The sequence below is a fragment of the Carcharodon carcharias genome, chromosome 10 (assembly GCF_017639515.1).
Source record: "Carcharodon carcharias isolate sCarCar2 chromosome 10, sCarCar2.pri, whole genome shotgun sequence".
NCBI lineage: Eukaryota > Metazoa > Chordata > Chondrichthyes > Lamniformes > Lamnidae > Carcharodon > Carcharodon carcharias.
Genome location: NC_054476.1, coordinates 43,834,421 through 43,861,713, shown reverse-complemented (window position 1 = coordinate 43,861,713; position 27,293 = coordinate 43,834,421). Strand labels below are relative to the sequence as shown.

Here is a 27,293-nt window from a genome sequence, read left to right as displayed (position 1 = left end):
TAAAGCCACACTGTGTCTCTGGGAGGACTTCCTCAGCCACAGGAAGTAGGTGATTCAGGAAAATGTGTGTCAGGATTTTCCCTGCTGTGGACAAGACGTTTGTATAGGCCCATAAAGGTCATTGATCGTTTCCACAGCATTAGTTATCTCCCTTCTTGAAGACAGTTACATTTGTCGCATTCCAAAGGTTGGGGTGAGTTCCTTTCCCTCCCAAATTGGTAGGATGAGTGTGTGGAGTCTTGATGTGAGCAAAAGTCCACCAGCTTTGTAGACCTCGGCTGGAATACCACTGGGGCCACAGGCTTTGCTGCTTCTCATCCATTTAATTGCTTGTTGCAGCTGTCCCATCGATGGTGGTCCACCCATGGATTCTCCCACAGGGTACTGGGGGAGAGCCTGGAGAGTATCAGCTGCCACCGTGGATTTACTATTGAGGAATTACTAGAAATGTTCTTTCCAGTGTTGACGGATGGCAATGTCATCCTTAAGAAGAGAAACACCATCTTGTGAGCAAAGGAGATTTTGTTCATTTGACTTTGGTCTATAGATGGCCCTGGTGGCTTCAAAATAGCATTGCATGTCATTCTGTTGGCTCTCTCGAGCTTTCCCTTCCCATCACTTGTGATGGGAATGAATTTCTGGCTAGGGCACTGCCTCTCCCGTGGCGGGTCCCACGCGTGATGGGGCGGGAAAATCCCGGCCATTGTCATCAGGAAGATGCCATTTGCATTGCATTTTCCCATCCTGTTTTTCCCAATGGTCCCTCTCTAGGCATGGGAATTATGGCCAATCCTGGCATTAAAGTCCCCAGAAGGCTGTTCTTTTCTTCTTTTGAGATGTTATAGGAACCTCATCAATCTCAGAATAGAACTTTCCCATGACATCTTCATGAGAGTCAAAAATCAGGGCATAAGCTCTGATGGGGAGGCGATGGCGTAGTGGTATTGTCGCTGGACTAGTAATCCAGAGACCCAGGATAATGCTGTGGGAACCCAGGTTTGAATACTGCCACAGCAGATGGTGGAATTTGAATTAAATAAAAATCTGGAATTAAAAGTCCAATGATGACCATGAAACTATTGTCGATTGTTATAAAAACCTGTCTGGTTCACTAATGGGAAAAAAATTTGTTGTCCTTGCCTGGTCTGGCCTCCATGTGACTCCAGACCCACAGCAATGTGGTTGACCCTTAATGCCCAGCAAGCCACTCAGTTGTAACAAACCACTACAAAGACACAAAAAAGGAATGAAACCAGATGGACCACCCGGCATCGACCTAGACACTGGAAACAACAGCAGCAATCGCAGCCCTGTCAACCCTGCAAAATCCTCCTTACTAACATCTGGGGGCTAGTGTCAAAATTGGGAGAGCTGTCTCACAGACTAGTCAAGCAACAGCCTGACTTAGTCATCCTCACGGAATCATACCTTACAGATAATGTCCCAGACACTGCCATCACCATCCCTGGATTTGTCCTGTCCCACTGGCAGGACAAACCCAGCAGAGGTGGCGGCAGTGGTACACAGTCAGGAGGGTGTTGCCCTGGGAGTCTCAACATCGACTCTGGACCCCATGAAGTCTCATGGCATCATGTCAAACATGGGCAAAGAAACTTCCTGCTGATTACCACGTACTGCCCTCCCTCAGCTGATGAATCAGTGCTCCTCCATGTTGAGCATCACTTGAGGGTGGCAAGGGCGCAGAATGTACTCTGGGTGAGGGACTTCAACGTCCATCACCGTGAGTAGCTTGGTAGCACCATTACTGACTGAGCTAGCTGACTCCTAAAAGACCTAGCTGCTAGACTGGGTCTGCAGCAGGTGGTGAGGGAACCAACAAGAGGGAAAAACATGCTTGACACCATCCTCACGAACATGCCTGGTGCAGGTGCATCTGTCCATGATAGTATTGATAGGAGTGACCACTGCACAATCATTGTGGAAACGAACACCCGCCTTCACATTGAGGATACCCTCCATCGTGTTGTGTGGCGCTACCGTCGTGCTAAATGGGATAGATTTTGAACAGATCTAGCAACTTAAGACTGGGCATCCATGAGGTGCTGTGGGCCATCAGCAACAGTAGAATTGTACTCGAACACAACCTGTAACCTCATGGCCCGGCATATTCACCACTCCACCATTACCATCAAGTCAAGGGATCAACCCTGGTTCAATGAAGAGTGCAGGAGGGCATGCCAGAAGCAGCACCAGGCACACCTAAAATGAGGTGTCAACCTGGTGAAGCTATAAAACAGGACTACTTGCATGCCAAACAGCATAAGCAGCAAGTGATAGACAGAGCTAAGCGATACCACAACCAATGGATCAGACCTAAGGTCTGCAGTCCTGCCACATCTAGTCGTGAATGGTGGTGGATAATTAAACAACTCACTGGAGAAGGTGGCTCCATAAATATTCCCATCCTCAATGATGGAGGAGCCAGCACATCAGTGCAAAAGATAAGGCTGAAGCATTCGCAACAATCTTCAGCCAGAAGTACCGAGTGGATGATCCATCTTGGCCTCCTCCGGAGGTCCCCAGCATCAGAGATGCCAGTCTTCAGCCAATTTGATTCACTCCATGTGATATCAAGAAATGGTTGAAGGCACTGGATATTGCAAGGCTATGGGCCGTGACAATATTCCAGCAATAGTACTGAAGACTTTTGCTCCAGAACTTGCCACGCCCCTAGGCAAGGTATTCCAGTACAGCTATAACACTGGCATCTACCCGGCTATGTGGAAAATTGCTCAGGTATGTCCTGTACACAAAAAGCAAGACAAATCTAACCCATTGAATTACCGCCCCATCAGTCTACTTGCAATAATCAGTAAAGTAATGGAAGGGGTCATCAACAGTGCTATCAAGAGGCACTTGCTTAGCAATAACCTGCTTATTGATGCCCAGTTTGGGTTCCACCAGGGCCACTCTGCTCCTGACCTTTGTTCAAACATGGACAAAAGAGCCGAACTCCCAAGGTGAGGTGAGAGTGACTGCCATTGACATCATGGCAGCATTTGACTGAGTGTGGCATCAAGGAGCCCGAGCAAAACTGGAATCAATGGGAATCAGGGGGAAAACTCTCCGTTGGTTGGAGTCATACCTAGCACAAAGAAAAATGGTTGTGGTTGTTGGAGGTCAGTCATCTCAGCTTCAGGACATCACTGCAGGAGTTCCTCAGGGTAGTGTTCTAGGCCCAGCCATCTTCAGCTGCTTCATCAATGACCTTCCTTCCATCATAAAATCCGAAGTGGGGATGTTTGCTAATCAGCACCATTCGCGACTCCTCAGATATTGAAGCAGTCCATGTCCAAATATAGCAAGACCTGAACAATATCCAGGCTTGTGCTGACAAGTGGCAAGTAACATTTGCGCCACACAAGTGTCAGGCAATGACTATCTCCAGCAAGAGAGAATTGCCCCTTGGTGTTCAATGGCATTACCATTATTGAATCCCCCTTTATCAACATCCTGGCGGTTACCTTTGACCAGGAACTGAACTGGACTAGCCATAGAAATACTTTGGCTACAAGAGCAAGTCAGAGACTAGGAATCATGCAATGAGTAACTCAGCTCCTGACTCCCCAAAGCCTGGCACAAGTCAGGAGTGTGATGGAATACTCCCCACTTGCCTGGATGAGTGCAGCTCCCACAACACTCAAGAAGCTGGACAACTTCAGGACAAAGCAGTCCATTTGATTGGCACCACAACCACAAACATTCACTTCCTCCACCACTAATGCACAGTAGCAGCTGTGTGTATCATCTACAAGATGCACTGTCGGAATTCACCAAGGCTACTTCAACAGCACCTTCCAAACCCACCTCCCATCTAGAAGGACAAGGGTAGCAAATAGATGGGAAATACATCAGCTGGAAGTTCTCTCCCAAGTCACTCACCACCTTGACTTGGAAATATTATCACCGTTCTTTCACTGCTGCTGGGACAAAATCCCAGAACTTCCTTCCTAATGGCACTGTCGGTGTACCTACACCACATGGACTGCAGTGGTGCAGGAAGGCAGCTCACCACCATCTTCTCAAGGGCACTTAGGGATGGGCAATAAATGCTGGCCCAGCCAGCGAAGCCCACATCCCGTGAATGAATTAAAGAAAACAAAGGTGACATGTAGATTGTAGCTGAGCTGTAGGTGAAGTGTCATTTACACAATTAAAGAGTTCTAACAATGCATCCAAGATCCTATTCTGGATGGCAAAACGAATTCTGTGGACATGAGGGTCGCTTGTCAGTCTCTCCTTTCCAGTGTAGCTGTATCCTTCTGCTTGTTCTTTCTGCTGCTCCTGCAGGAAGGTGAGCCTCAATGTTAGCGACAATGTCAATTTGGGGTCTTGATAGCCACGTGATATAAATGAACTTAAAAGTAAAAAAGTTAGAAGAGACAGAAAAGAGTGAAATTAAGATTAAAATTGCAGTCAGGAAGAAGTCAGAATGAAAGGAACATAGAGACAAGTGAATCAAAAGTGCACAGAATGTGTATTGATGTTTAAGTTATTAGTTTAGAGCTAATATTGTAGAAATAAAGTTATGAATAGCTGTAATATAAGTGTCACAATCGATAACTGAAAATAAACAAAAGTGGCAACGCAGGGAAAGATCAATTTCCTTTCATTTGCCAACGCTGTAAAGGAATCAATAGTTCTGTAATTGACTGTCTAAATGAATTCTGAATATTTTGTATGTACAAGGGGGTGGGGGGAATTAATTTTTGGTATCTGGCAGAAGTGAGAACATGCCTCCAGCTATCTTTTTTTACTTTACTTAGATCTACAGTCATTATCCAGAAACTCAGTGGTGGTCATACGTTATTGTCCCAGGGTTTATAACATGTCTATAAACTTCACAGGTGCCACTTCATATCAGGAAATGGTCCAAGGGGAACATAAGATATAAACAGACAATTTAAACTGTTGATATTTATCTTATTGGTGTGAAGAAACAGGGCGATTATTGTAAAGCTAATAATCTTTGTTTGCATTAACTGTTCGAATTTCCTTATCTTTCTTCATATTCTATAGTGTATTGATATGTTTTGGAGGATTTTAAACATTATCCTGAAAAATTAATATGGCAATATCTACTTTCTGATAGGATTTTAAACCAGGATCTTTACACACCTATATCAATTTAGTTCTGTTAAGTTAAATTACACATATTGTGTCAGGAAGATACAATAATGTTATTGGAACTTATTGAAAATAGTGGTATCTGTGTTAATATAAATATATATATATAATATATATATGTGTGTGTGTGTGTGTGAGACAGAGACTTAATTGGGTTAACGACAGCTGCCTGGAGGCTTTGATGTAATAAAAGATAAAGCTAGGTTTGAAATGTTAAGTAGGTAAATATGGAGGACGTTTAGAAAATAAGATGTAAAAGGACATTTGCATTTTTAAATAAACCAGACTAGATTGTTTTCAAAAGAGGGGTTAAATGTGTCATCTAGCCAGGTGAAGTTCAGAAACAATGTGTTTATTTTTCCCAAAGATTACTGGTAAAATTGATAAATTTTTATGATCAGGGAGATAAAGTCCAAAGACTTGGTGAAACAATGGGAATTTGCAATCAAAGGAAAAATATATATAAAAGAGAGAAGGCTCTGTGTAAAGGTAGGAATTCTAAGATCTAACAAGTGTGAAAATCCTTCAGCATCTATGCCTCAAACTGCTGTCTACAATGAACTGAAGTTAAGAAAACTCACTCTGCTGGATTGTTCAGGGTATCATGTTTCTTTGTCTGGGTCTTCTAAAATCTATGTGTCTTACTGTTGCCTTAACAAGTTAGATTAACTCGTGGTTTGGAAGTTATCATGGTAGTAATTTGTAGATCTATGTATGTATTTAAAATCCATTGTTCTATTAATAAAGGTTTAATTTAGTTTTGTAAGAAACCTTTAAGACTTGGTGGTCTTATTGCTGCTGAATTCAAAGCACACATCTTGAAACTTTTACAAATTACAAAACAGCTGTGGCAGTTGTTTCAAATTTCCCTTTGGGATTTCAGCAGCTCAACATTTACCATTGGCTGTGTCATAACATATTGACTGATTGGATCTTCGTGTTCGGTAAAAGGTATCGGTTGTGAAGAACCCTTTAATCCTGTAAGCAAATTTCTTAAAATATGGATTTTGGCATGGTAACACTCCCATTCATGATGGTTCTATTTTCCCCTTCAATGCTTGGTTATTTTGCTTCTTGACATTTGTTTTGTAGTTGATCACGTTTAGATGGTAATTTAAGGCATCATAAAACCATGGAGGAGTAAATTTTAAATATCTGACACAGCTCAGTTAAACGTTTAAGAGCAATACCACTGAAAGCAGCAGATAAAGAAAAGAAGTGAAAACATTTACAAAATTTGAAATGTACAGAGATCAATTTTTGTCATCAGGCGGCTCAATGAATTTATTCAGTGAGCAGCTCATCCCACAGAATCTCTGGCATTAGGACAGGACCTGACATTTCCAAGCCGTAGACTTACCTGCAGGTACAGGAGTGCACTGAAAGAGTCAGGTTTTTTGACTCCAGCACACATTCTAAAAGCCACATGTAGTTGAAGAAGTTAAAATTAATGTGCCAAATTTTCCTTGGAATGGCAATAAATGTCGGAGTGACGCTTGGAATGGCAATAAATGTCGGAGTGTCACTATGCTCCTATTTTTTACCTTAGTCTGGAGCTCCACATTTCTGGCCTGGGTCTGCTGAGAATTATGGAGTGTAGCTGCTCCTGGAGTCCTTCAGTGCAGGGAAGATGTGTCGGGGGAAACAAAGCCACTCCCCCTTTATACAGCACTAGTTGCCGTATTTCAAACACATGAACACATGAATTAGGAGCAGGAGTAGGCCATACGGCCCCTCGAGCCTGCTCTGCCGTTGAATAAAATCATGGCTTATCTGATTGTAATCTCAACTCCACATTCCCACCTACCCGCTATAACCTTTCACCCCCTTGCTTATCAATAATCTATCTAGCTCTGCCTTAAAAATATTCTGCTTCCACTGCCTTTTGAGGGAGAGAGTCCCAAAGACTTTTCTGACAGAAAAAAATTCTCCTCATCTCATCTCTGTTTTAAATTAGCAACCCCTTATTTTTAAACAATGACCCTTAGTTTTAGGTTCTTCCACAAGAGGAAATATCCTCTTCACATCCACCTTGTCAAGACACCTCAGGATCTTGTGTTCCAATCAAGTCAGCTTTTATTCTTCTAAACTCCAATGGATACAAACTTAGCCTGTCTAACCTCTCTTCCTTAGGCAACCCACCCATTCCTGGTATTAGTCTGGTAAACCTTCTCTGAACTGCTTCCAATGCATTAACATCCTTCCCTAAATAAGGAGACCAATACTGTAACAGTATTCCAGATGTGGTCTCACCAATGGCCTATATAACTAAAGCATTACCTTCCTACTTTTGTATCCAATTACCCTCGCAGTGTGTACCATCCACAACATGCACTGCAGGAACTCACCAAAGCTCCTTAGATAGCACCTTCCAAACCCATGACAGCTACCATCTAGACGAACAAGGACAGCAGACACATGGCAAAACCACCACCTGGAAGTTCCCCTCCAAGCCACTCACCATCCTGACTTGGAAAAAATCGCCATTCCTTCACTGTTGCTGGGTCATAACAGCACTAGCTGCCATATTTCGAACGTATGAACATATGAATTAGGAGCAACAGTAGGCCACTCAGCCCCTCAAGCCTGCTCTGCCATTGAATAAGGTCATGGCTTATCTGATTGTAACCTCAACTCCACATTCCCACCTATCCACCCTGGAACTCCCTCCCTAACAGCACTGTGGGTGTACCTACACCACATGGACTGCAGCAGTTCAAGATGACAGTTTACCAACACCTTCCCCAGGGCAATTAGGGTTGGGTAATAAGTGCCAGCCTAATCAGTGATGACCACAACCCATAAATGAATTAAAAAAAAACTTGTGTCAGAATCTGTCTATCATGGATTGGCTCTTCAGCTATCAGCAAAAGTGCACCATATGAACCTATCACATTCCCAACAGATTTGCTGCATGTCCATCATCTTACGTAGATGGAAGAATGCTAATGGTATGTTGGAACCTACCAGTAGGTTTGTGTTCTGGGTTTGAATCCAAATCAAATTTATGGGTCTAATGTTTTGCCTGTTTCTCATCTGTAGTGGTCTATATTTGGACTACCTCAAAACAATTCTCAGTGGTTGAACTGCTCAAAATTAGCTGGGCATTTGCCAGCTAAAGGATACCTATTTTGGAAAATGCAAAATAAATATAAATTACTTCTTTCTTATCCACCTTGAGGAAGTCAAAAATGTAATTTCTGCCCACCCAATAAAATCTTCTGTATGAAGAAGTGCTTACTGATATCATTCCCCAATGGCCTGGCTCGAATTTTAAGATTACACCCTCTTTTGGATTTCCCCACCAGAGGAAATGGCTTTTAGAAACTTCTCAAATTGCTTTAATATTTTAAACACCTTAATCAGATCAATCATCAATCCTTTAAACTCAAGACAAACCATGTCTAGGCAGCCTGTCCTCATAATTTAATGTTTTTAGCACAGATATCTTTCTGGTGAATCTGTGTTTCATCTCCCCCAAAGCTAATATATCCTCCTGAGGTGCAATGTCTGAAGCTGAATGAAGTGCTCTTGCAAGGGTCTGACCAAGGCTATGTGCAACTGAAGCATAACTACCTCCCTTCCTCCCCTTGAGATAAAGGCCAACATTGCATTAGCCTTCCTCCAAATAAAAGGTACGGCTATGGGTACCCGCATGGGCCCCAGCTATGCCTGTCTCTTTATGGGGTATGTGGAACATTCCTTGTTCCAGTCCTACTCTGGTCCCCTTCCACAACTCTTTCTCCGGTACATCGATGATTACTTCGGTATTGCTTCATGCTTCGTCAGGACTTGGAAAAATTTATTAGTTTTGCTTCCAATCTCCACCCCTCCATCGTTTTCACATGGTCCATCTCTGACACTTCCCTTCCTTCCTTGACCTCTCTGTCTCATTCTCTGGTGATAGACTGTCCACCAATATCCATTACAAGCCTACCGACTCCCACAGCTACCTCGACTACAGTTGCTCACACCCCGCTTCCTGTAAGGACTCCATCCCATTCTCTCAGTTCCTACACCTCCGTCGCATCTGTTCTGATGATGCTACCTTCAAAAACAGTTCCTCTGATATGTCCTCCTTCTTCCTTAACCGAGGTTTTCCACTCACGGTTGTTGACAGGGCCCTCAACCGTGTCCGGCCCATCTCCCGCGCATCCGCCCTCACGCCTTCTCCTCCCTCCCAGAAACATGATAAGGTCCCCCTTGTCCTCACTTATCACCCCACCAGCTTCCGCATTCAAAGGATCATCCTCCGCCATTTCTGCCAACTCCAGCATGATGGCACCACCAAACACATCTTCCCTTCACTCCCCCCGGCGGCTTTCCGTAGGGATCGTTCCCTCCAGGACACCTTGGTCCACTCCTCCATCACCCCCTACTCCTCAACCCCCACCTATGGCAGCTCCCCATGCCCACGCAAAAGATGCAACACCTGCCCCTTCACTTCCTCTCTCCTCACCGTCCAAGGGCCCAAACACTCCTTTCAAGTGAAGCAGCATTTCACTTGCATTTCCCCCAACTTAGTCTACTGCATTCGTTGCTCCCAATGCGGTCTCCTCTACATTGGAGAGACCAAACGTAAACTGGGCAACTGCTTTGCAGAACACCTGCGGTCTGTCCACAAGAATGACCCAAACCTCCCTGTCGCTTGCCTTTTTAACACTCCACCCTGCTCTCTTGCCCACATGTCTGTCCTTGGCTTGCTGCATTGTTCCAGTGAAGTCCAACGCAAATTGGAGGAACAGCACCTCATCTTTCGACTAGGCACCTTACAGCCTTCCGGACTGAATATTGAATTCAACAACTTTAGATCTTGAACTCCCTCCTCCATCCCCAACCCCTTTCTGTTTCTTCCCCCTTCCTTTTGTTTTTTCCAATAATTTATATAGATTTTTCTTTCCCCACCTATTTCCATTATTTTTAAATCTTTTATGCCCTGCTAGCCTTTCCACCCCACCCCCACTAGAGCTGTACCTTGAGTGCCCTACCATCCATTCTTAATTAGCACATTTGTTTAGATAATATCACCACCTTCATCGCCTCTGTGTTCTTTTGTCTGTGATATCTTTTGATTATGTGCTCCTATCACTGCTTGCTTGTCCCCCCAACCACACCACCCACCCCCCACTTCTATCCCCCCCACCCGCCCCCCCCACCCCCCTCCCCCCACCTTAAACCAGCTTATATTTCACCCCTCTTTTTAGATTCACTCAGTTCTGTTGAAGGGTCATGAGGACTCGAAACGTCAACTCTTTTCTTCTCCGCCGATGCTGCCAGACTTGCTGAGTTTTTCCAGGTAATTCTGTTTTTGTATTGCATTAGTTTTTGCTTTTTGTGTCTTCTTGTGCTTGTCTATTCACTTTAAATGATTTGTGCACATGCCTTTTCTACTCCACGGTTTCTAGCCTAGAAAATCATCCCTTTGTTTGTACCATCCTGCGACTTTCCCATTCCCTGGATGCCAGCGCCTTTGAGTTTAATTGGGAACCTTTTACCTTCATCTTTTGTTGGAATGTCAAAGAGCTCGTCTCCTGGAGAGATCACATGCACAGGTCGGAAAGCTCAGAAGCAGGAGTTTCCGTCAGGCCCTGCCAAATTGAACAGCAGGACTTGATTACCAATTTTGGAATCTGCTTCTTGGTTGCAGCCAGGCTAGCTGGCCATCAGGTTTTTTGGTCTGAGGCACCGGACCACAGCCTGGAGCTTAAAGGTTGGAAGGATGGAGGAAGAGTTTGAGGCTCTTGGGACAATCTGTGGGTTGGCCCATAGACATCAGGGGGGGGATTGAAGGTGGGGTGATCGTGGGTATCATTCTTTGGAAGGGATGAAGAAATCAGGGGAAGTCATGGATGTGATTACAGGCCATACAATACCCTCCCAATGTATTCCATCGTGGGAAGGGGATGGTTTCCAATGATGTGGAGAACACTAGATTAGTTTGGAAGGCGGGGGGGAAGTACCCCTACACGTCCAGGCCCACATGCAGTGCTGGAAAATCTCTCCTATCCAGCTGTTCTTGCCTCTCTTTAGCTGCCAGGTTTCTTGAAGCTGGTAAAGCTATGTCAATCAGCATTAAAGCTGGAACACAGGTAGAATCTTCCAAAGGCATCCTCATTAAAGATGGCTGCCTGACCTCAATTCATCTCTGTTCAAGCCAGAATTGAGATTGGCAAATTGGGTTTGGGTTTGGAACTTTTTTGTACTTTAACTTTTCACGCATACCAAATACACTTGTTTCAGGGTTTACAATTACCTCTATGGGCAGAATTTTACATCCTGCGGGCGGGCACACACCCGACCCAATCAGGCATAAAATTGTGCGCGGGATGACTTGTGAAAGTCCCGACTTCATCGCACACTCCCGCAATATTTCGCTCAGTGAGCACGAATGGGTGCCGGTGTTGTGCCCACCCGTAAATTAAGATGCCACTTAAGGCCATTAACAATCCAGTTGACAGTGATTTTTTGTTGCCAGTGTGATTTTGCGCTCGTCACGTGGGCAGACAGCCAACCAACATTTTCAAAAACCTCATCCATGGGTGGGGTCAAAGGGGTGAGCAGCATTGCCAGTGTCAGTAGTGGGGATAGTGTAGTAGACTTTTAATTCCTCTCTACAGATGCTGTCAGACCTGCTGAGTTTTCTCCAGCAATTTTTGTTTTTGTTTCAGACTCCCAGCATCTGCAGTACCTTGCTTTTATATCTGTAGTGGGGAGTTTGGTACATAGTTTTTTTGCTGGTGATTTATTGCTACTTGGCAGCTTCATCTCTGCTCAGGGCTTTATTCTTAGCATTTCCAGGTTTCTTTTCAGGAATCATTGGTGACTCCAAGGACCCCAGAGGATTCAGACTGTGTGGACCCTTCCAGGTATCAGACAGCCTTCCGTCACCCTGGTAATGGGGATTGTGGTCTTCACTGGAGTGACCTTGAGAGGCGCAGGGCCAGCAGGTAGTCCACGTTGGGAGCACCCGCAGAAGACGCCACAATCCTGCTGCCAGGGTTTACAGGCAGCAACCTCAATATTTCCGAGGTGCAATGCCAAAGGAGGCTCTGATTCTCCAGTGACCTCCATTTGTCAGATGATTGGGCCTGAGATCAGCTCCAACTGTGTGGGTGGACAGCCCATGCCAGTGGCTCTGAAGGTCACAATGGCCCTCAACTTCTATGCCTCCAGCTCTTTCCAGGGCTCAGTGGGAGAACTTTGTGGAGTGTTCTTTCTTACTCATTCACAGGATGTGGGGGTTGTTAGCTAGGCCAGCATTTATTGCCTCTCCCTAATTGCCCTTGTTCAGGGGGCATTTTAAGAGTCAACTTGGGTCAGGAATCACATGTAGGCCAGACTAGGTAAGTACAGCAGATTTCCTTCCCTAAAGGGACATTAGTGAATTAGATGGGTTTTTATGACAATCGGCAATGGTTTCTTGGTCATCATCAGAATTTTAATTCCAGATTTTTATTGAATTCAAATTTCACCATCTGCCTTGGTGGGATTCAAAGTCAGATCACCAGAGCGTTACCCTGGGTGCCTGGAATGCTAGTCCAGTGACAATACCACTATGCCACCATCTCCCCTGTCCCAATCAGCTATCCATAGTTGTGTCAAGCTGGTGACAGAAGCTCTGTTCAGGTGGATATTGACCTTTATTCTTTACAGCGCGGACGAGGCCAACCAGGCTGAGCGAGCCAGAGGCTTCTCAGCGATTGCTGGGTTCTCCCGCATGTAGGGTGCCATCAACTGCACACATGTGGCCATCAAGGCATCAGTGGGTCATTCGGGTGCCTTTATCAACAGGAAAGGATTCCACTCCATAGACATGCAGATAGTTTGTGATCACAGGATGCATATTCTGCAAGTCTGTGCAAGGTACCCTGGTAGCTCCCATGACACTTAGATCCTGAGACACTCCCAGGTGCCGAGACTCTTCAGTGCTCCAGCCCGATTGGATGGATGGCTGCTGGGTGGCAAGGGCTATCCGTTGAAGAGGTGGCTTATGATGCCTCTCCGCCACCCAAGAACAGAGGCAGAGCAACGTTACAAAATGAGTCATGTCTCCCCAAGGGCGGTGGTAGAGAAGGGCGGTGGTAAAGAAGACTTAAAGATGTGCTTCTGATACCTGGACTGTTCAGGGAGTGTACTACAATACCCCCCAGAACGGATGCAACTGATAGTGGTCGCATGCTGCGCTCTCCACAACCTAGCACTGCCAAGAGGGGACCCACTGGAGGAAGAGGACCTTGATGCAGTTGCACAGGCCACAGATGATGAGTCCAGTAGTGAGTCAGAAGAGGAGCACAGACCTCAGTAACCTCCAGGGAGGCAGGGATACCAGGGATGCTTTGCTCCAACGCTCCTTCAGCTGGGCTACCAGGGCTGCCACCTCCATCCCAGATGTCTGAAAGGACCCTTTCATTTGAACACAAAGAACACTCAGTACCTGTGCAATAAAGTTCAGAACCACTTGCATCCAGCATTACATACTGGCGTATCCTGCACTAATAAAATAAAAAGGTGAAGCATACTCAGGCCATGATGACAAAAACAAAATTTATCTAATTATGACAATTCCAAACAATTTGCATAACCTTCTCTGGTCTTCATTCCCAGACCAGTATAAATAAACCAAACATAAGTGAACATAAAAACACCCATGAATTGTCCCTCTTGTGCTCATGGTGCCTTTAACTTATGTTTTCGAGTGCTACATTTTGCTGTTCCACCCCTCACTGGCAGTGGCATTGGAGACAGCCTGCTGATTCTAGTGGCTTGTTGGCCTTGATGACCTTGGTGGTTGACCTCTGGTCAGTGAAGCGTGTGCTGGCCCTGCCTGGAAGGGAGCAGCCAGTGCCAGGGCTGGCATCTCCCCAGTCATCGCAGCCTCATCAGATACCACAGTCACTGGTGAAGAGGTGGAGGAACTGCTGCCGTTATCCAGAGCGTCCTGGGAGGAGCCCACAGAGACAAGCAGCTTGTATGCCAACTTGAGGCCGTTCTGGACCTCACTGCTCACCATTGATGAACGGGCACCTAGCTGGGATACTGGTGCCTCATCCATCCCCCACATTAGCACTGACCACCTGAGGATATTGCCTGCGTGAGGGCTTGCAGGTCCGAGCACAACCCCAGGAACCCCTTATTCTGATGCTGGAGCTGCCTCTCCATGAGAGTCGCCACTCTCTCAATGGAAGAAGCAGTGAGCTGGGCCATGAGAGTCAATGCAGTGCTCATGCTCTGCATGGACTCCTCCACAACAGAGACCATGGCATGCATACCCTCATGGATCTCCACCAGACCCTCCTGCACATCTTGCTGGACATTCAGCATTTGCCACTTAATGGATGATTGCAGAGGCTCATCATCTGCCTTCAACCAAGCATTGTCTTGGTCCCCAGCAACCCTCTGACTGCTGGCACCCTGGGCATTTTCTGCCTCTGTCTGCACCTCAAGCGAATGTGAAGTGCCCTCACCAATGTGCACCGAGATACTAGCCGCTCATCTAATGCCCACTGAGGTGCTATTATCTGCGCTGGTGCCTGCTTCGGAGAGCGGGTGTGATGCAGGTGCAAGTGAAGCCCAGTGGTCCTCTGGTGTCAGGGGTGGCCCTTCTGGGTTCACAGTGCGATTGTGTGCTGGCGAACCTAAAAGGGAGAACAAGGACGTCTCATTACTTAAAGTCACCAAACTGTCACTGTGCATGCCAGGCACCCGAGTAAGACAATGGAGATCTGCATCATGGTTCCATCGTCTTTCAATGATCAATGGGGAATACAGGTTCGAGGCTCACACCAATGAAAAGACTACACTAGCATGGTTGCACAAGCCAAAAGTCTCACCTTTGTGCACTGCGCTCTTACCTTCGTCTGGCACCCCCACCTCTCCATGCCCGGTTGCATGGAGAGTGTGCTAGCTCTCAAGATCGAGGAAGCCTTGCTCAAACCTGCTGAGCAGCAGGAGGTTGGGTGGGCTTCTCCCTGTACGTGCCCTTTCTGCCTGGTTCTGGCTTGTCTTCTCCTGAAAGGACAGAGGAGCATTGATTAGTCCACTCTCTACCTGCAGCACCATTGCAGCCTGGCCAACCCCAGCTGAGGAACACCTGGCAGGGCACATCCAAGTCGTGGCCTTTGATCCGCAAGGCACTCAACCCAAGCAGCCTGGGCTCACCCCCTTGGCCAGCTCTGGTGTCATTAACAGTTGGCGCTCAGACTCTACCACCCCTGAGGTCCACAGTGGGGATGGTCACACCGTAACACTTCTGCACGCTGACCCCTGCCAACACGGTACTCACCTTTCCTGAGCGCAGCAGGTCATTGAAGCACTTCTGGCACTGCACCCATGTGCGCCATACCACACCACGGCTGCTAACCAGCACTGCCACCTCCTCCCATGCCCTCTTAGTGAGGTGTGGTGGCCTCCTCCTATCTCTGGGGACAATGGTGTCCCTCCTGGCCGCCACCTGTTCCAGCAGAATGGCAAGGTCCTCATCCAAAAAGCGGGGGGCCAAGTGCACACCTGACCTGCTCTCCTGCCTGCCATGTCCAGCTGCACTGGACTCTATTACTTTGATATTGAGAATGCAGAGGAGACGTATTTCCCTGTCAGCCTTCCAGGGGCTGTCTGGGCCATTTTTAAACTGGCTGCCGGGTCACCATTGGACCCAGTGGCCAAAAGGCCCTTGTCCCTGCTCAGCCCTTCTCGACCAGTGATGACCCACGTTTCACACTGGGAAAGACTTCCTTCCCTGACGACCATAAGTGAATCTGATGGGTGTTAGAACAGCCCTGTAGTTTCATAGTCACCATAACTGGTACTAGCTTTTTAATTCTAGATTTACTTAATTAACTGAGTTTAAATTCCCCAATTGCTATGGTGGGATTTGAACCCATGGACAGTATTTTATGGCCAATGATTTTACAGGTGTCTGGCTTTCCCACCACTCTCCCGCCCACCTCCGACCTGTCCTCAGTTTTACGGTGGGTGGGTGAGGCATATGATAGTCCACTCGCCCTCACCCAATTCAGGCCCTCAAGTGGACAATTAATGGTCACATAAGGGCTGCTTTCTACCTGGCCTCAATTTTGAAGCTGGCAGGAGGAGGTCAGGGATGGGTGGCAAGCCCAGCAGATCGCCCTGCTCGAGCCTCGGGCTGGAAGGTGTGGGTGCCTCCCTCAGTGGCCCATTTTCTACATTGGGCACCTCTTCCAAGATCTCTTCCCCCCACCCCCTCCCTGCCTTCTGGCCTTTTCATCAAGACCCCTCACCCCCTTCTCCCCACCTCCTCTCTCATCCCCATCATGAGACCCCATTTATCTTCATCCTGACTCCAGGACTTGGAATCTGGGACCTGCGTGTGGTCCCATCCATGGATGGTTCTCCCAGTGGCGGTGTTGGAACAGCAGAGCTGCCGGCTAATCACACTGACCTCTTTGAGGCGGGATTTCCTCCTGAGTGAGGGACAGAAAACTTGCCTCCAGCTAATTAATGCTCCTCAAAGTGTTAGATGATTGTGGGGCAGCAGGCATCAGTTGGAATGGATCCACTGCCAACCTTTGCCTCTAGACCATCAATCCAGGCTTAGTTCCAAAACAAAACCACTATTATGCTGGCTTGTAACCCTTGAAGAATTGCAATTTCTGCTCTTAGGTGACTATAAGATTTCAATGCGAAATAATTTTGCACAATCTCAATCCAATTTTAGGGATTTAAAATCAGTGGTATAATAATCAACTCTCTCCGTGCTTTTACTGCCCCTGAATGAACATAGTCACTGAACAGGCATAAATTTGCTTGGCATGTTGATCCAGAACATTGCTGATTTTTATATTTATCTTGCAGCAGTAATTGTCGAAATAAAGAAATGCTTTTTTAAAAAACCAAAAGCTTTTGTGTTGAAAAATTTAAAATAGTAATGCACTTTGTAAATTTACACTTTATATATTTGAAATTGAATACCCTTAAGCCTGATTTTTTTTGTTTAAATTAATACTCCTGAAATAAATAAATCAAGCAGAAGAGGACTTTTTACAGTTTTCACTTAGATTGTCAGCGTATATATTAACTGCTTTCTGCTTTAAAAAATGGTACAAATTCACATCCCTATGGGGATTTGAGCACTTCCTGCATGATCGACTTTGCTATTGAGATATATTACCTACAAAAGTAATTCCTTTCCACCTCCGAATTGCCTAGTCCTTTTAAAAGATTTAAAATCTTTAATATCTTTAACAGGAAACTTTAGTATTTAGCAAATTATTGCATGATGAGCACAATTATCTGATCTGCAGCTGTTCTGTTATATGACAGCACCAATCGGCATTGCTAACTTGTTAAAAATATATAATGCACCATGCTCCTTCAGCATACATGTTGGATTTCAGACTTTCCGTTAATTCATTCGCTTTATTATTATCATAAATTCTAGAAAGAGTCTTATTGTTAACACAGTATTGTACAGAGTTACAAAATTGACCAGCAATTCTTGCAGCAAAAAAGGTAGTTATTACGTTCTAGATGCAAGATTATTTAGTACCCCAAAATGAGTTATTTTGTAATGGAGCCAGATATATGATAAAGCCTTTTCCTTGTAAATATATTGCAACATCATTAACTTCATATCCTTTGTTACTAATTTCTTTTTTAATTCCAGGCCATCAAACTGTTTGAAATTTAGCAATTATTCTTATTGGTTGGGCTTTAAGCTACCAAACTACTCTGCTTTATCTAACTTTGTTACTTAATGCTCTGGCCTAGTGGCCATTCTCTCCATTCAAACTTGGAATCAACATTTCCCTACCACATCTGTAGGATATCCTGTTTTTTGCAAGGTTGAGTGGCCTTTGAACAGATAATGAAGTAAAATAGAGCTGGACTATGTGACTATGTAAATGAAAGAAATATTCCGTATCATGTTAACATTTCATTGGCAAGTTACCTTGATTTATATTTCTTGCCATGCTCTGCCATGGGCAAAGTAATTGAGGATGACTTTTGGATAATAACCTGGAACGTATCTAATCAGGTTGTAATAATTTTCATTGAAATGCTTGTTTTTATTTGTTCTTGGAATGTGGGCATTGCTGGCAAAACATTTCCATTATTTAGGGGGAGGATTTTCCCCTTGTTGGGTGTGTGCAGTGAGCGGGCCCAGGAGCGGCCACACAACGGTCTGCTGCCCGCAATTGGGCCCGACTGCAATTTCAGGTTGGTCGGCCAATTAATGGCCAGCCAGCGTGAAATGTGTACTGATAACCTCAGCGCTGCTGGGGTGGGGGTGGAGGGAGCGCGAGCGCTGAAGTGTGCTCATACGCGGTGTCGTGCTCAATGAAAGCTCCCTGAAGGCTCAGAGCTGCCTCAAGGAGCTGAAGATTTTTAACATTAAAAATAAAGATTTTAAACATAAGGAAAACATGTCCCCTCGTGTGACTCTGTCACATGAGCAGGGACGTGTGAAAAATGAGTTTTAAAATTTTTTATTTTTTTTTTAGTCACTGCTCGAAACCTCATCCCGCCTGTGAATGAGGTTTCGCAAAAATTGCAAAGGCCACCTGGCCTATTCTCCCGCCCGCCAACCGTAAGGTTGGACGGGCTGTGAAAAGTTCATTTCAATTAATTGGTTAAGGGGCTTAATAGCCCTCTTAATTGTCAGCGGGCACGCTGCTGACTCTCGCGTGTGCCCAGCAATCGAAATATAGCGTGAGTGCGCATTGATGCCAGGACGCTCACCTGATGTCATCGCGCGCTATTTCACGCTTGTGCACATCGGGCGCAGGCCCGCAAGCTGAGCTGAAAATCCTGCCCTAGGTTAGTACTTCTGAATAGATTTTTGAATTCATCAACATGTAAACTCCAGCTCATCCAAACACAAGATCTCTGAATATTAACTTTCATGTTTGTTGCTGATTGTCCAGTGTCTTCCTCTGGCCTGTGTGTCTCTCTCTAACAGCTTCAGAATCTATTCAATTTGAATAAGGCAAGCTGAGAAATAAAGATTAAAAAATGATAGGGACAAGCAGATTCAAAAAGAACTATCAATCAAATATATCTCTATAAACATTTGAACACCACAGTGTACCTATATGCAAATTGAATTTATTGGCTCCACTCTCAGCTATGTGGCTGGAAGCAACGTTTATATTCTGACAACGGAGAATTTATTGCATGTTCCTGGTTGCCCTGAAAAGATAGTGGTAAGCCACCTTCTTGAGCCAATGTGATTTTTATGGTAAGAGTATTGTACTTGAAATTCCAGAATATTACTGTAGTGATTATCACATAATAAGTTAGGTCAGTTTATGTGCTTGCACTAGCTCCAACTCCATATGTGTTGTCACAGAAAGAAAACTACAAAATATAGAAAAGTTTGCTGCTCCATTTTTGTGAAATAGATCGAGTGGTGTTTTGAAGCAGAAATGCATTAACATTAATACATTTGATTCAGAAACTGAAGAGAAGGATGGGTTTGTTCAGTTTCTTCCAATTCTTCACCTCATGTTTAACAAAAGCCAAAAATTATTATTGATTGCAGCCCTCATTGACTGAACAGAAGTTTGTGAGGAATAATCTTTGTATATGTTTTATAAAGTTCTGAGTCATTTTCTCTGTTGCAGGAAGGAGGGGTGGCAGTCCTATTCAAACTTTGCAAACAAGAAGCTCCTAGCTGCTTGCATGTGCATGCCCTTAGAGCACTGGCATCAATATGTAGCGTGGAGGAAGGCATCAATGAACTTGAGAAGGTATGACATTAAGTGCTAAATAGAAAAGACAGTGAATACTCTTGTCTTTAAATTGATATTGGTAAGCAATGTTGTTTTCAATATTTCAAAAGAAAGTATTAAGTGCAAGAGTGATAATTAACCAAACTTGATTGTGCACACATCTAAAGTTGGAAGTACTGCTAAAGAATTGTATTATGAAATGGTACCCTGATTTGAAGAGCATTCACTTGATTGAGTGCCATGTTCTGTGACTGTGGCATGTAACTGGCTGCAGTGTTCTCCAATAATGCATAAATGCATATTAGCAAACTATACTGGTAAATGAGTAAGGGGGCATTTTGCAAAACATTTGTACCAGTGACTCGTCTGTCTGAGTTCAGGCCAGAAATGATTTTTGTTTTGTTATGAATGTTTGTTGGTGATTTGGGGATATATTATGAATCACTCCAGCTGCCGTTTAAAAGACTACTGATCAAACCTATAGTGCGTGATAAAATAGTATTTTGAAGAATACTTACCAAGCATACAAACATATGAATTAGGAGCAGGAGTAGGCTACTCAGCTCTTTGTGCCTGCTATCACCACATTCCCTTTACTGGTCTTTTTCATGTCCACTGAAATGTTTTCGTCAAGGTAGATACTATGTTCCATCAATTATTTTAATATCAAATCAGGAAATTCCACCTTGTGGGCCATAATTACAATTCTACTTTATATTTAAATAATATAACAGAAATGGAATTTTTAGCATTTTTATATCACAAGATCTTCAATGCACACACACACACCCGCACACGTGCACACACAAAAACTTGAAGTGCACACACACGCAAATAGATTATAGAGTGGGAGGATAGATTAAGTAATTTAGAGTTCAGTAAAATTAAAGGTGTATCTGACTTTTGAAGGTTGGCTGGCTTCAGGCTGAATTCTGCAGTCCTGCTGCTTTCACTCAGTGGTTTTGCTACGTCCGAGGCAGTTTAAAGTTGTAGACAGACAATTTATCTGTTCTTCTGGAGGCAACAGCGCAGGGTTGAGTTCTTTTTAAAATCTATATCTGTGGCATCTGGATATGAAAATCAGCAGATAGGGTTCAAAAACTTGCAAGCTGGATTTTTTTATTCATTTACTGGATGTGGGCTTCACTGGCTGGGCCAGCATTTATTTCCCATCTCTAATTGCCCTTGAGAAGGTGGTGGTGAGCCATCTTGACTTGCTGCAGCCCATGTGGTGAAGGTACATCCACAGTGCTGTTAGGAAGGGAGTTTCAGAATTTTGACCCAGCAACAGCGAAGGAATAGTGATATATTTCCAAGTCAAGGGGGTGAGTGACTTGGAGGGGTACTTCCAGCTGATGTTGTTCCCATCTAACTGCTGCCCTTGTTCTTCTAGACGGTAGTGGTTGTGGGTTTGGAAGGTGCTTTCGAAGGAGCCTTGGTTAAATCCTGCAGTGAATCTTGTGGATGGTACACACTGCTGCTACTGTGTATCAGTGTTGGAGGGAGTGAATGTTTGTGAATGTGGTGCCAATCAAGTGGGCTGCTTTGTCCTGGATGGTGTCAAGCTTCTTGAGTGTTTTGAAAAAATTATTAAAGAACAGAAAAAATTAATGAAACATGTCCCCTCACATGACTCTGTCACATGAGCAAAGACATGTTTTTAATTAAAAATTAAAGATTTTATATCACTTGTATTTGATTTTGAAAACCTCATCCCACCTGTGGATGAGGTTTCCAAAAAACTGCAAAGGCTGCTTGGCCTCTTTGCCTGCTTGTCAACCATTAGGTTGAACGGGCAGTGAAAAATTAGGCACAATTGAAAACTTAAATGGCCTCAATAGGCCTTTTAATTGTCGGTGGGCACGCGCTGGACCTGGCAGCGCACCCGCTGACCGAACTATTGTGCGACTGTGCATTGGCGTCAGCACCCTCGGCTGATGTCATTGCATGTCATTTCGTGCTCAGTCGGGTTGGGCGTGCGCCCATCCGCTGAGCTAAAAATCCTGCCCATGGTGATTGCTGCTCCTTAGAAAATTCAACCCATTCAGTTCAATCAATGCCTCAATACTAATAAAACTGAATGCTGATGTTTTCTTTCTTGACTCCTAACTGTTCCATCTGTTGTTTTCAAAATCATTTAAAGAAAAGCTAAGGGAAAATTTTGAAAGTTTTATTCAGGTCAAGTTCAGAGCAGTGCTTTCCTTTTTAAAACATAGATGTGTGTGTGGGTGTGCACACGCACATTAAGAGTGTGATAAAAGTGACAGACTCCATTGATTATATACCTGCTGCAGTGTTGCTTTGTGTTCTATAAACTTCTGATGTTTTCTCATCCCAATTTGAGCGAATGTTCAAAAAAATGAATTGAATTTCAAAGTAAACGGGAAGCTTTCAATCACCTGCTTTTTATTGATGGCTATAATATATAAGCATCCAAATTACTGACAATGAAATAGATATAAAGAGGATGAGTTATAGCGAAGGAACAGATAGAGAGAGGCAGATTATAGTTCATCATGATTGCATTTTTTAAAATAATAAGTAAATTGAAATTTGAAAGCAAACAAGGAAATGGATAGGATGGGAAGTTAGGAGAGGCTTGGAAGTGAGAAACAGGTTTAGGGTAAGGTAGGCTCTGGCTTCTCACCATCTACCTTTGGAGGAACTGAACCGTGGTGATAAGAGAATGGTTAGAGCGCTAAGGGCGAGGTGATTGACAATGCAGCTCTGAGAAGGAGAAGAAATGATCAGCCCACAGACAGAGAGGTGGCTACCTCACAGCCAAGTATTCAGAATATCACCTGGAAGGATAGAGAAAGGGAGTTCAGCAACCCTCAGGGATTATGGCACTTTCCAACCAATATACAGCATTGAACAAAGATGCACAATGAAGGTGATGGCACCTCCTAGTAGTGTAGTCCTGAGCTTGGAAATGTGAAACAAAGGACTGCGCAGTGGGGTAAAGCAAAGTGTAATGACTGGGATTTGATAAACATGCACTCCTGCTGCCGTCGATATGAAGACAGTTGCTTCCCGGGTGCCAGCTTAGGAGACATCACAATGACGGTGTAGAAAATTCTGCATGAGGAAGGGAAACAGCCAGAAGCCATGGTCCATTTCAGAATCAATGACACAGGGAATAAGTGGATTGTTGCAGACCAAGTTTAAGAGCTTGGAGGAAACAGGACCTCAAAGGTAGTGATTCTTTGGATTATTCTTAGTGCTACACACTAATGACAGTAGAAATAGGATATGACAGGCTAATGCATGGCTAGAGACATGGTGCAGGAGGAAAAGCTTCAGATTTCTGGGACAGTCGAACCAGTTCTGTGGCAGGAGGGGTCTGTTCAAGATGCACAGCTTGCACCTGAACGGAACTGGGACCAATACCCCTGCTATTTCCATGGGGGATAGTTTTAAATTAATTCAGCAGGAGGTTGGGCACCAAGATGTAATTTTTAAAAGTGAAATCAAAGAGATAGTTGGATGCTTAATATTCACGGGCACAGTATAGCACAGGAATGGAAATAAAAGGAGGAAGGTTAGCATTTTGATTGTGAAAATAATAAAGTGCTTGAAAGGGAGACTTGGTTGGAGTTGTATAAACAATAAAGGAAGTATTACACTACTTGGTGTATTTTATAGATGAACAGATAGTAGAAAGGAGATAGAGGAATAGATTTGCAAAGAAATTACTGAGAGACCCAAGAACTAGAGCGTACTGATAATGGGAATCTTTAATTATCCCAATGTTGAATTGGGCAGAAATTGTGTTAAGGGCTGAGAAGGAGAGGAATTACTGAAGTATATTGAGGAAAATTTTCTTGATCAACTTGTTTCCTGCCCAATGAGGAAGGAAGCATTGCCGGATCCAGTCCTGGGGAATGAAGTGATTCAGGTGGAGAATGTCACGGTCACGCAGCATTGCAGGAATCATGATCATTGTGTTATAATGTTTAGATTAGTTATGGAGAAGGGAGGGAACAATCTAGAAGAAAAATGTTTAACAGGAAGAGGGCTAATTTCAGTGAATTGAGGGTAGATCTGCTCCAGATAAATTTAAGTCATAAGACTACTGGCAGGATACAAGGGAGCAATGGGCAGCCTTAAAGAGGAAATAGTTCAGTTATAGCCCATGTGCATTCCAAGAAGGAAGATAGGGAGGGAAAACAAAGCCAGAGCTCCCTGAATGACGAAGAATCTAGAGTGTAGGATTAAACAGGAAAAGGGACAGATGTCAACTTGACAATAAAAGGGAGAATCAGGCTGAATATAAAAGGAGAAGTGAAAAAGGAGATGAAAGAGGCAGAGACAGTACAAGAATAGGTTGAAGTCTAACATAAAAGGGAAACCAAAGATTTTCTGTAGACATTGTTGTGAAGCCACGCTTTAGATCAAAAAAGTCATTTTTGCATTTACTGGCTGGAAACCCCTATTTATATTTTTTAAAAAGACTAGAGCCACATTCCAGAGACTTAGGATCAGAGTCAAAGATGGCTGGACATTTGCATCACTATATCTTCATATCAATGGTTTTTGGAATATGGGAGACAACATGTGGGGGGGTGGGGTGGGGGTGGGGGTGGGCGCATTGCCGTTGGGGGGCGGGGATGCGCAGTGGTATTTTTGGGAAATTCCCTAGGAGTCCCCAACATTGACTCCGGACTCCATGAGGTCTCATGGCATCAGGTCAAACATGGGCAAGGAAACCTCCTGCTGATTACCACGCACTGCCCTCCCTCAGCTGATGAATCAGTGCTCCTCCATGTTGAATACCATTGGAGGAAGCACTTAGGGTGGCAAAGGCTCAGAAAGTGGGGGCCTTCAATGTTTACCACCAAAAATGGCTCAGTAGCATCACTACTGACTGAGCTAGCCAGGTCCTAAATGACATAGCTGCTAGACTGGGCCTGCGGTGAGGGAACCAACAAGAAGGAGAAACATGCTTAACCTCATCCTCACCAACATGCTTTCTGCAGATGCTTCTGTCCATGAGAGTATTGATAGGAGTGACCACCACACAGTCCTTGTGGAGACAAAGTCCCACCTTCACATTGAGGATACTCTCTCTTGTGTTGTGTGGCACTACTGCCATGCTAAATGGGATAGATTTCAAACAGATCTAGGAACTCAAGATTGGGTATCCATGAGGCTCTGTGGCAACAGAATTGTACCTGAACATAATAACATCATGGCCTGGCATATTCGCCACTCTGCCATTACCATCAAGCCAGGGGATCAACACTGGTTCAATGAAGAGTGCAGGAAGGCATGCTAGGAGCAGCACCAGGCATACCTAAAAAAGAGGTGTCAATTTGGTGAAGCTATAATACAGGACTACTTGAGTGCCAAACAGCATTAGTAGCAAGTTATAGACAGAGCTAAACGATCCCACAACCAACGGATCAGATCTAAGCTCTGCAGCCCTGCCACATTCAGTGTAAATCGTGGTGGACAATTAAACAATTCACTAGAGGAGGATGCTCCACAAATATCTCCATCCTCAATGATGGAGAAGCCCAGCACATCAGTGCAAAAGATAAGGCTGAAGCATTTGCTACAGTCTTCAGCCGGAAGTGCCGAGTGAATGATCAATCTCGGTCTCCTCAGGAGGCCCCCATCATCACAGATGCCAGTCTTCGGCCAATTCAATTCGCTCAACGTGATATCAAGAAACGGCTGAAGGCACTGGATACTGCAAAAGCTATGGGCCTTGACAATATTCTGGCAATAGTACTGAAGACTTGTGCTCCAGAACTTGCTATGCCCTTAGCCAAGCTGTTCCAGTACAGCACTGGCATCTACCCGGCTATGTGGAAAATTGCCCAGGTGTGTCCTATACACAAAAAGCAGGACAAATCCATCCTGGCCAATTACCACCCCATCAGTATACTCCTGATCATCAGTAAATTAATGGAAAGGGTCATCGACAGTGTTATCAAGTGGCACTTGCTTAGCAATAACCTGCTCACTGACGCCAAGTTTGGGTTCTGCCAGGGTCACTCAGCCCCTGACCTCATTACGGCATTGGTTCAAACATGGACAAAAGGGCTGAACTCCTGAGGTAAGGTGAGAGTGACTGCCCTTGACATCAAGGCAGCGTTTGACTGAATGTGGCATCAAGGAGCCTGAGCAAAACTGGAGTCAATGGGAATCGAGGGAAAACTCTCCGCTGGTTGGAGTCATACCTAGCACAAAGGAAGATGGTTGTGGTTGTTGGAGGTCAATCATCTCAGCTCCAGGACATCACTGCAGGAGTTCCTCAGGGTAGTGTCCTTTGCCTACTCATCTTCAACTGCTTCATCAATGACCTTCCTTCCATCATAAGGTCAGAAGTGGGGATGTTCACTGATGATTGCACAATGTTCAGCACCATTCATGACTCCTCAGAAACTGAAGCAGTCCATGTCCAAATGCAGCAAGACCTGGACAATATCCAGGCTTGGGCTGACAAATGGCAAGTAACATTCGCGCCACACAAGTGTCAGGTAATGACCATCTTCAACAGAGAGAATCCAATCTCGTCCTTTGACGTTCAATGGCATTACCATCACTGAATCCCATACTATCAACATCCTGGGGGCTACCATTGACCAGAAACTGAACTGGACTAGCCATATAAATACTGTGGCTATCTCCCAGCTCTGTGCTTCAGGGAGATTATTGAGCGCCCTTTCTCACGCATACTCAAAGGTCACGCTAGGTCTGCTTGCCCTCCTCCGTCCGCCTGCACAGGCAGCGCTCCTGTATCACGCTGGGCGGACCTTAACTGGCCCACTCGCATGAAAGCGCGGTGCGCTTTTGATCGCGGCTGGTGGTCAGCTGATTTGTTTTACTCAGAGGGTTGTGAATCTTTGGAATTCTCTACCCCAGAGGGCTGTGAATGCACACTTATTGAGCATATTTAAAGCAGAGAGTCAGATTTCTAAATACCAATGGCATAAAGGGACATGGGGATAGTATGTGAAAAAGGCATTGAGGTGGATGATCAGCTATGATCAGATGGAATGGTGGAGCAGGCTTGATGGACTGAATGGTCTACTCCTGCTCCTGTGTTCCTATTTATGAATCTGTCTGAGATAATCTGGGCAATAAACTGGTTAAATGCCACGTGGAGTTTCATATAAAAGCAGTGATGCATGGCTTACAAGTACCTATATCCTTCAGGTCCTCCAAATACCGTAGTAGGACTCATATATTGCTGAGTAAGAAAAAGCTACCAATTGATGTACTTCATCAGCAATCAGCATTATTCCAGAGTACCATTTGGATATATTCCACTTGCTTTAACACATAATTTAGTAATTTTCCTCTGGTGATCACTTTCTGCTTAACAAAAACACAGGCCTCTTCAGAGTTGAATTGTTTGTACATGGTATTCGAAAGCAAATTATGTAAGAAAAGATGAAAAAGAAATGGTATAGTAGGTATAGTAAA

General features: G+C 44.6%; 1 protein-coding gene across 1 annotated transcript in view; it reads left to right on the top strand.

Moving 5' to 3' along the window:
- Positions 1 to 27,293, top strand: part of LOC121283523 (protein inscuteable homolog) — a 281,439-nt gene that overhangs the window by 81,165 nt on the left and 172,981 nt on the right. The window contains exon 5 of the mRNA XM_041198199.1: positions 19,749 to 19,874. Within this exon, the coding sequence (XP_041054133.1) occupies positions 19,749 to 19,874 (126 nt within the window). The remainder of the gene's footprint in view (positions 1 to 19,748; positions 19,875 to 27,293) is intronic.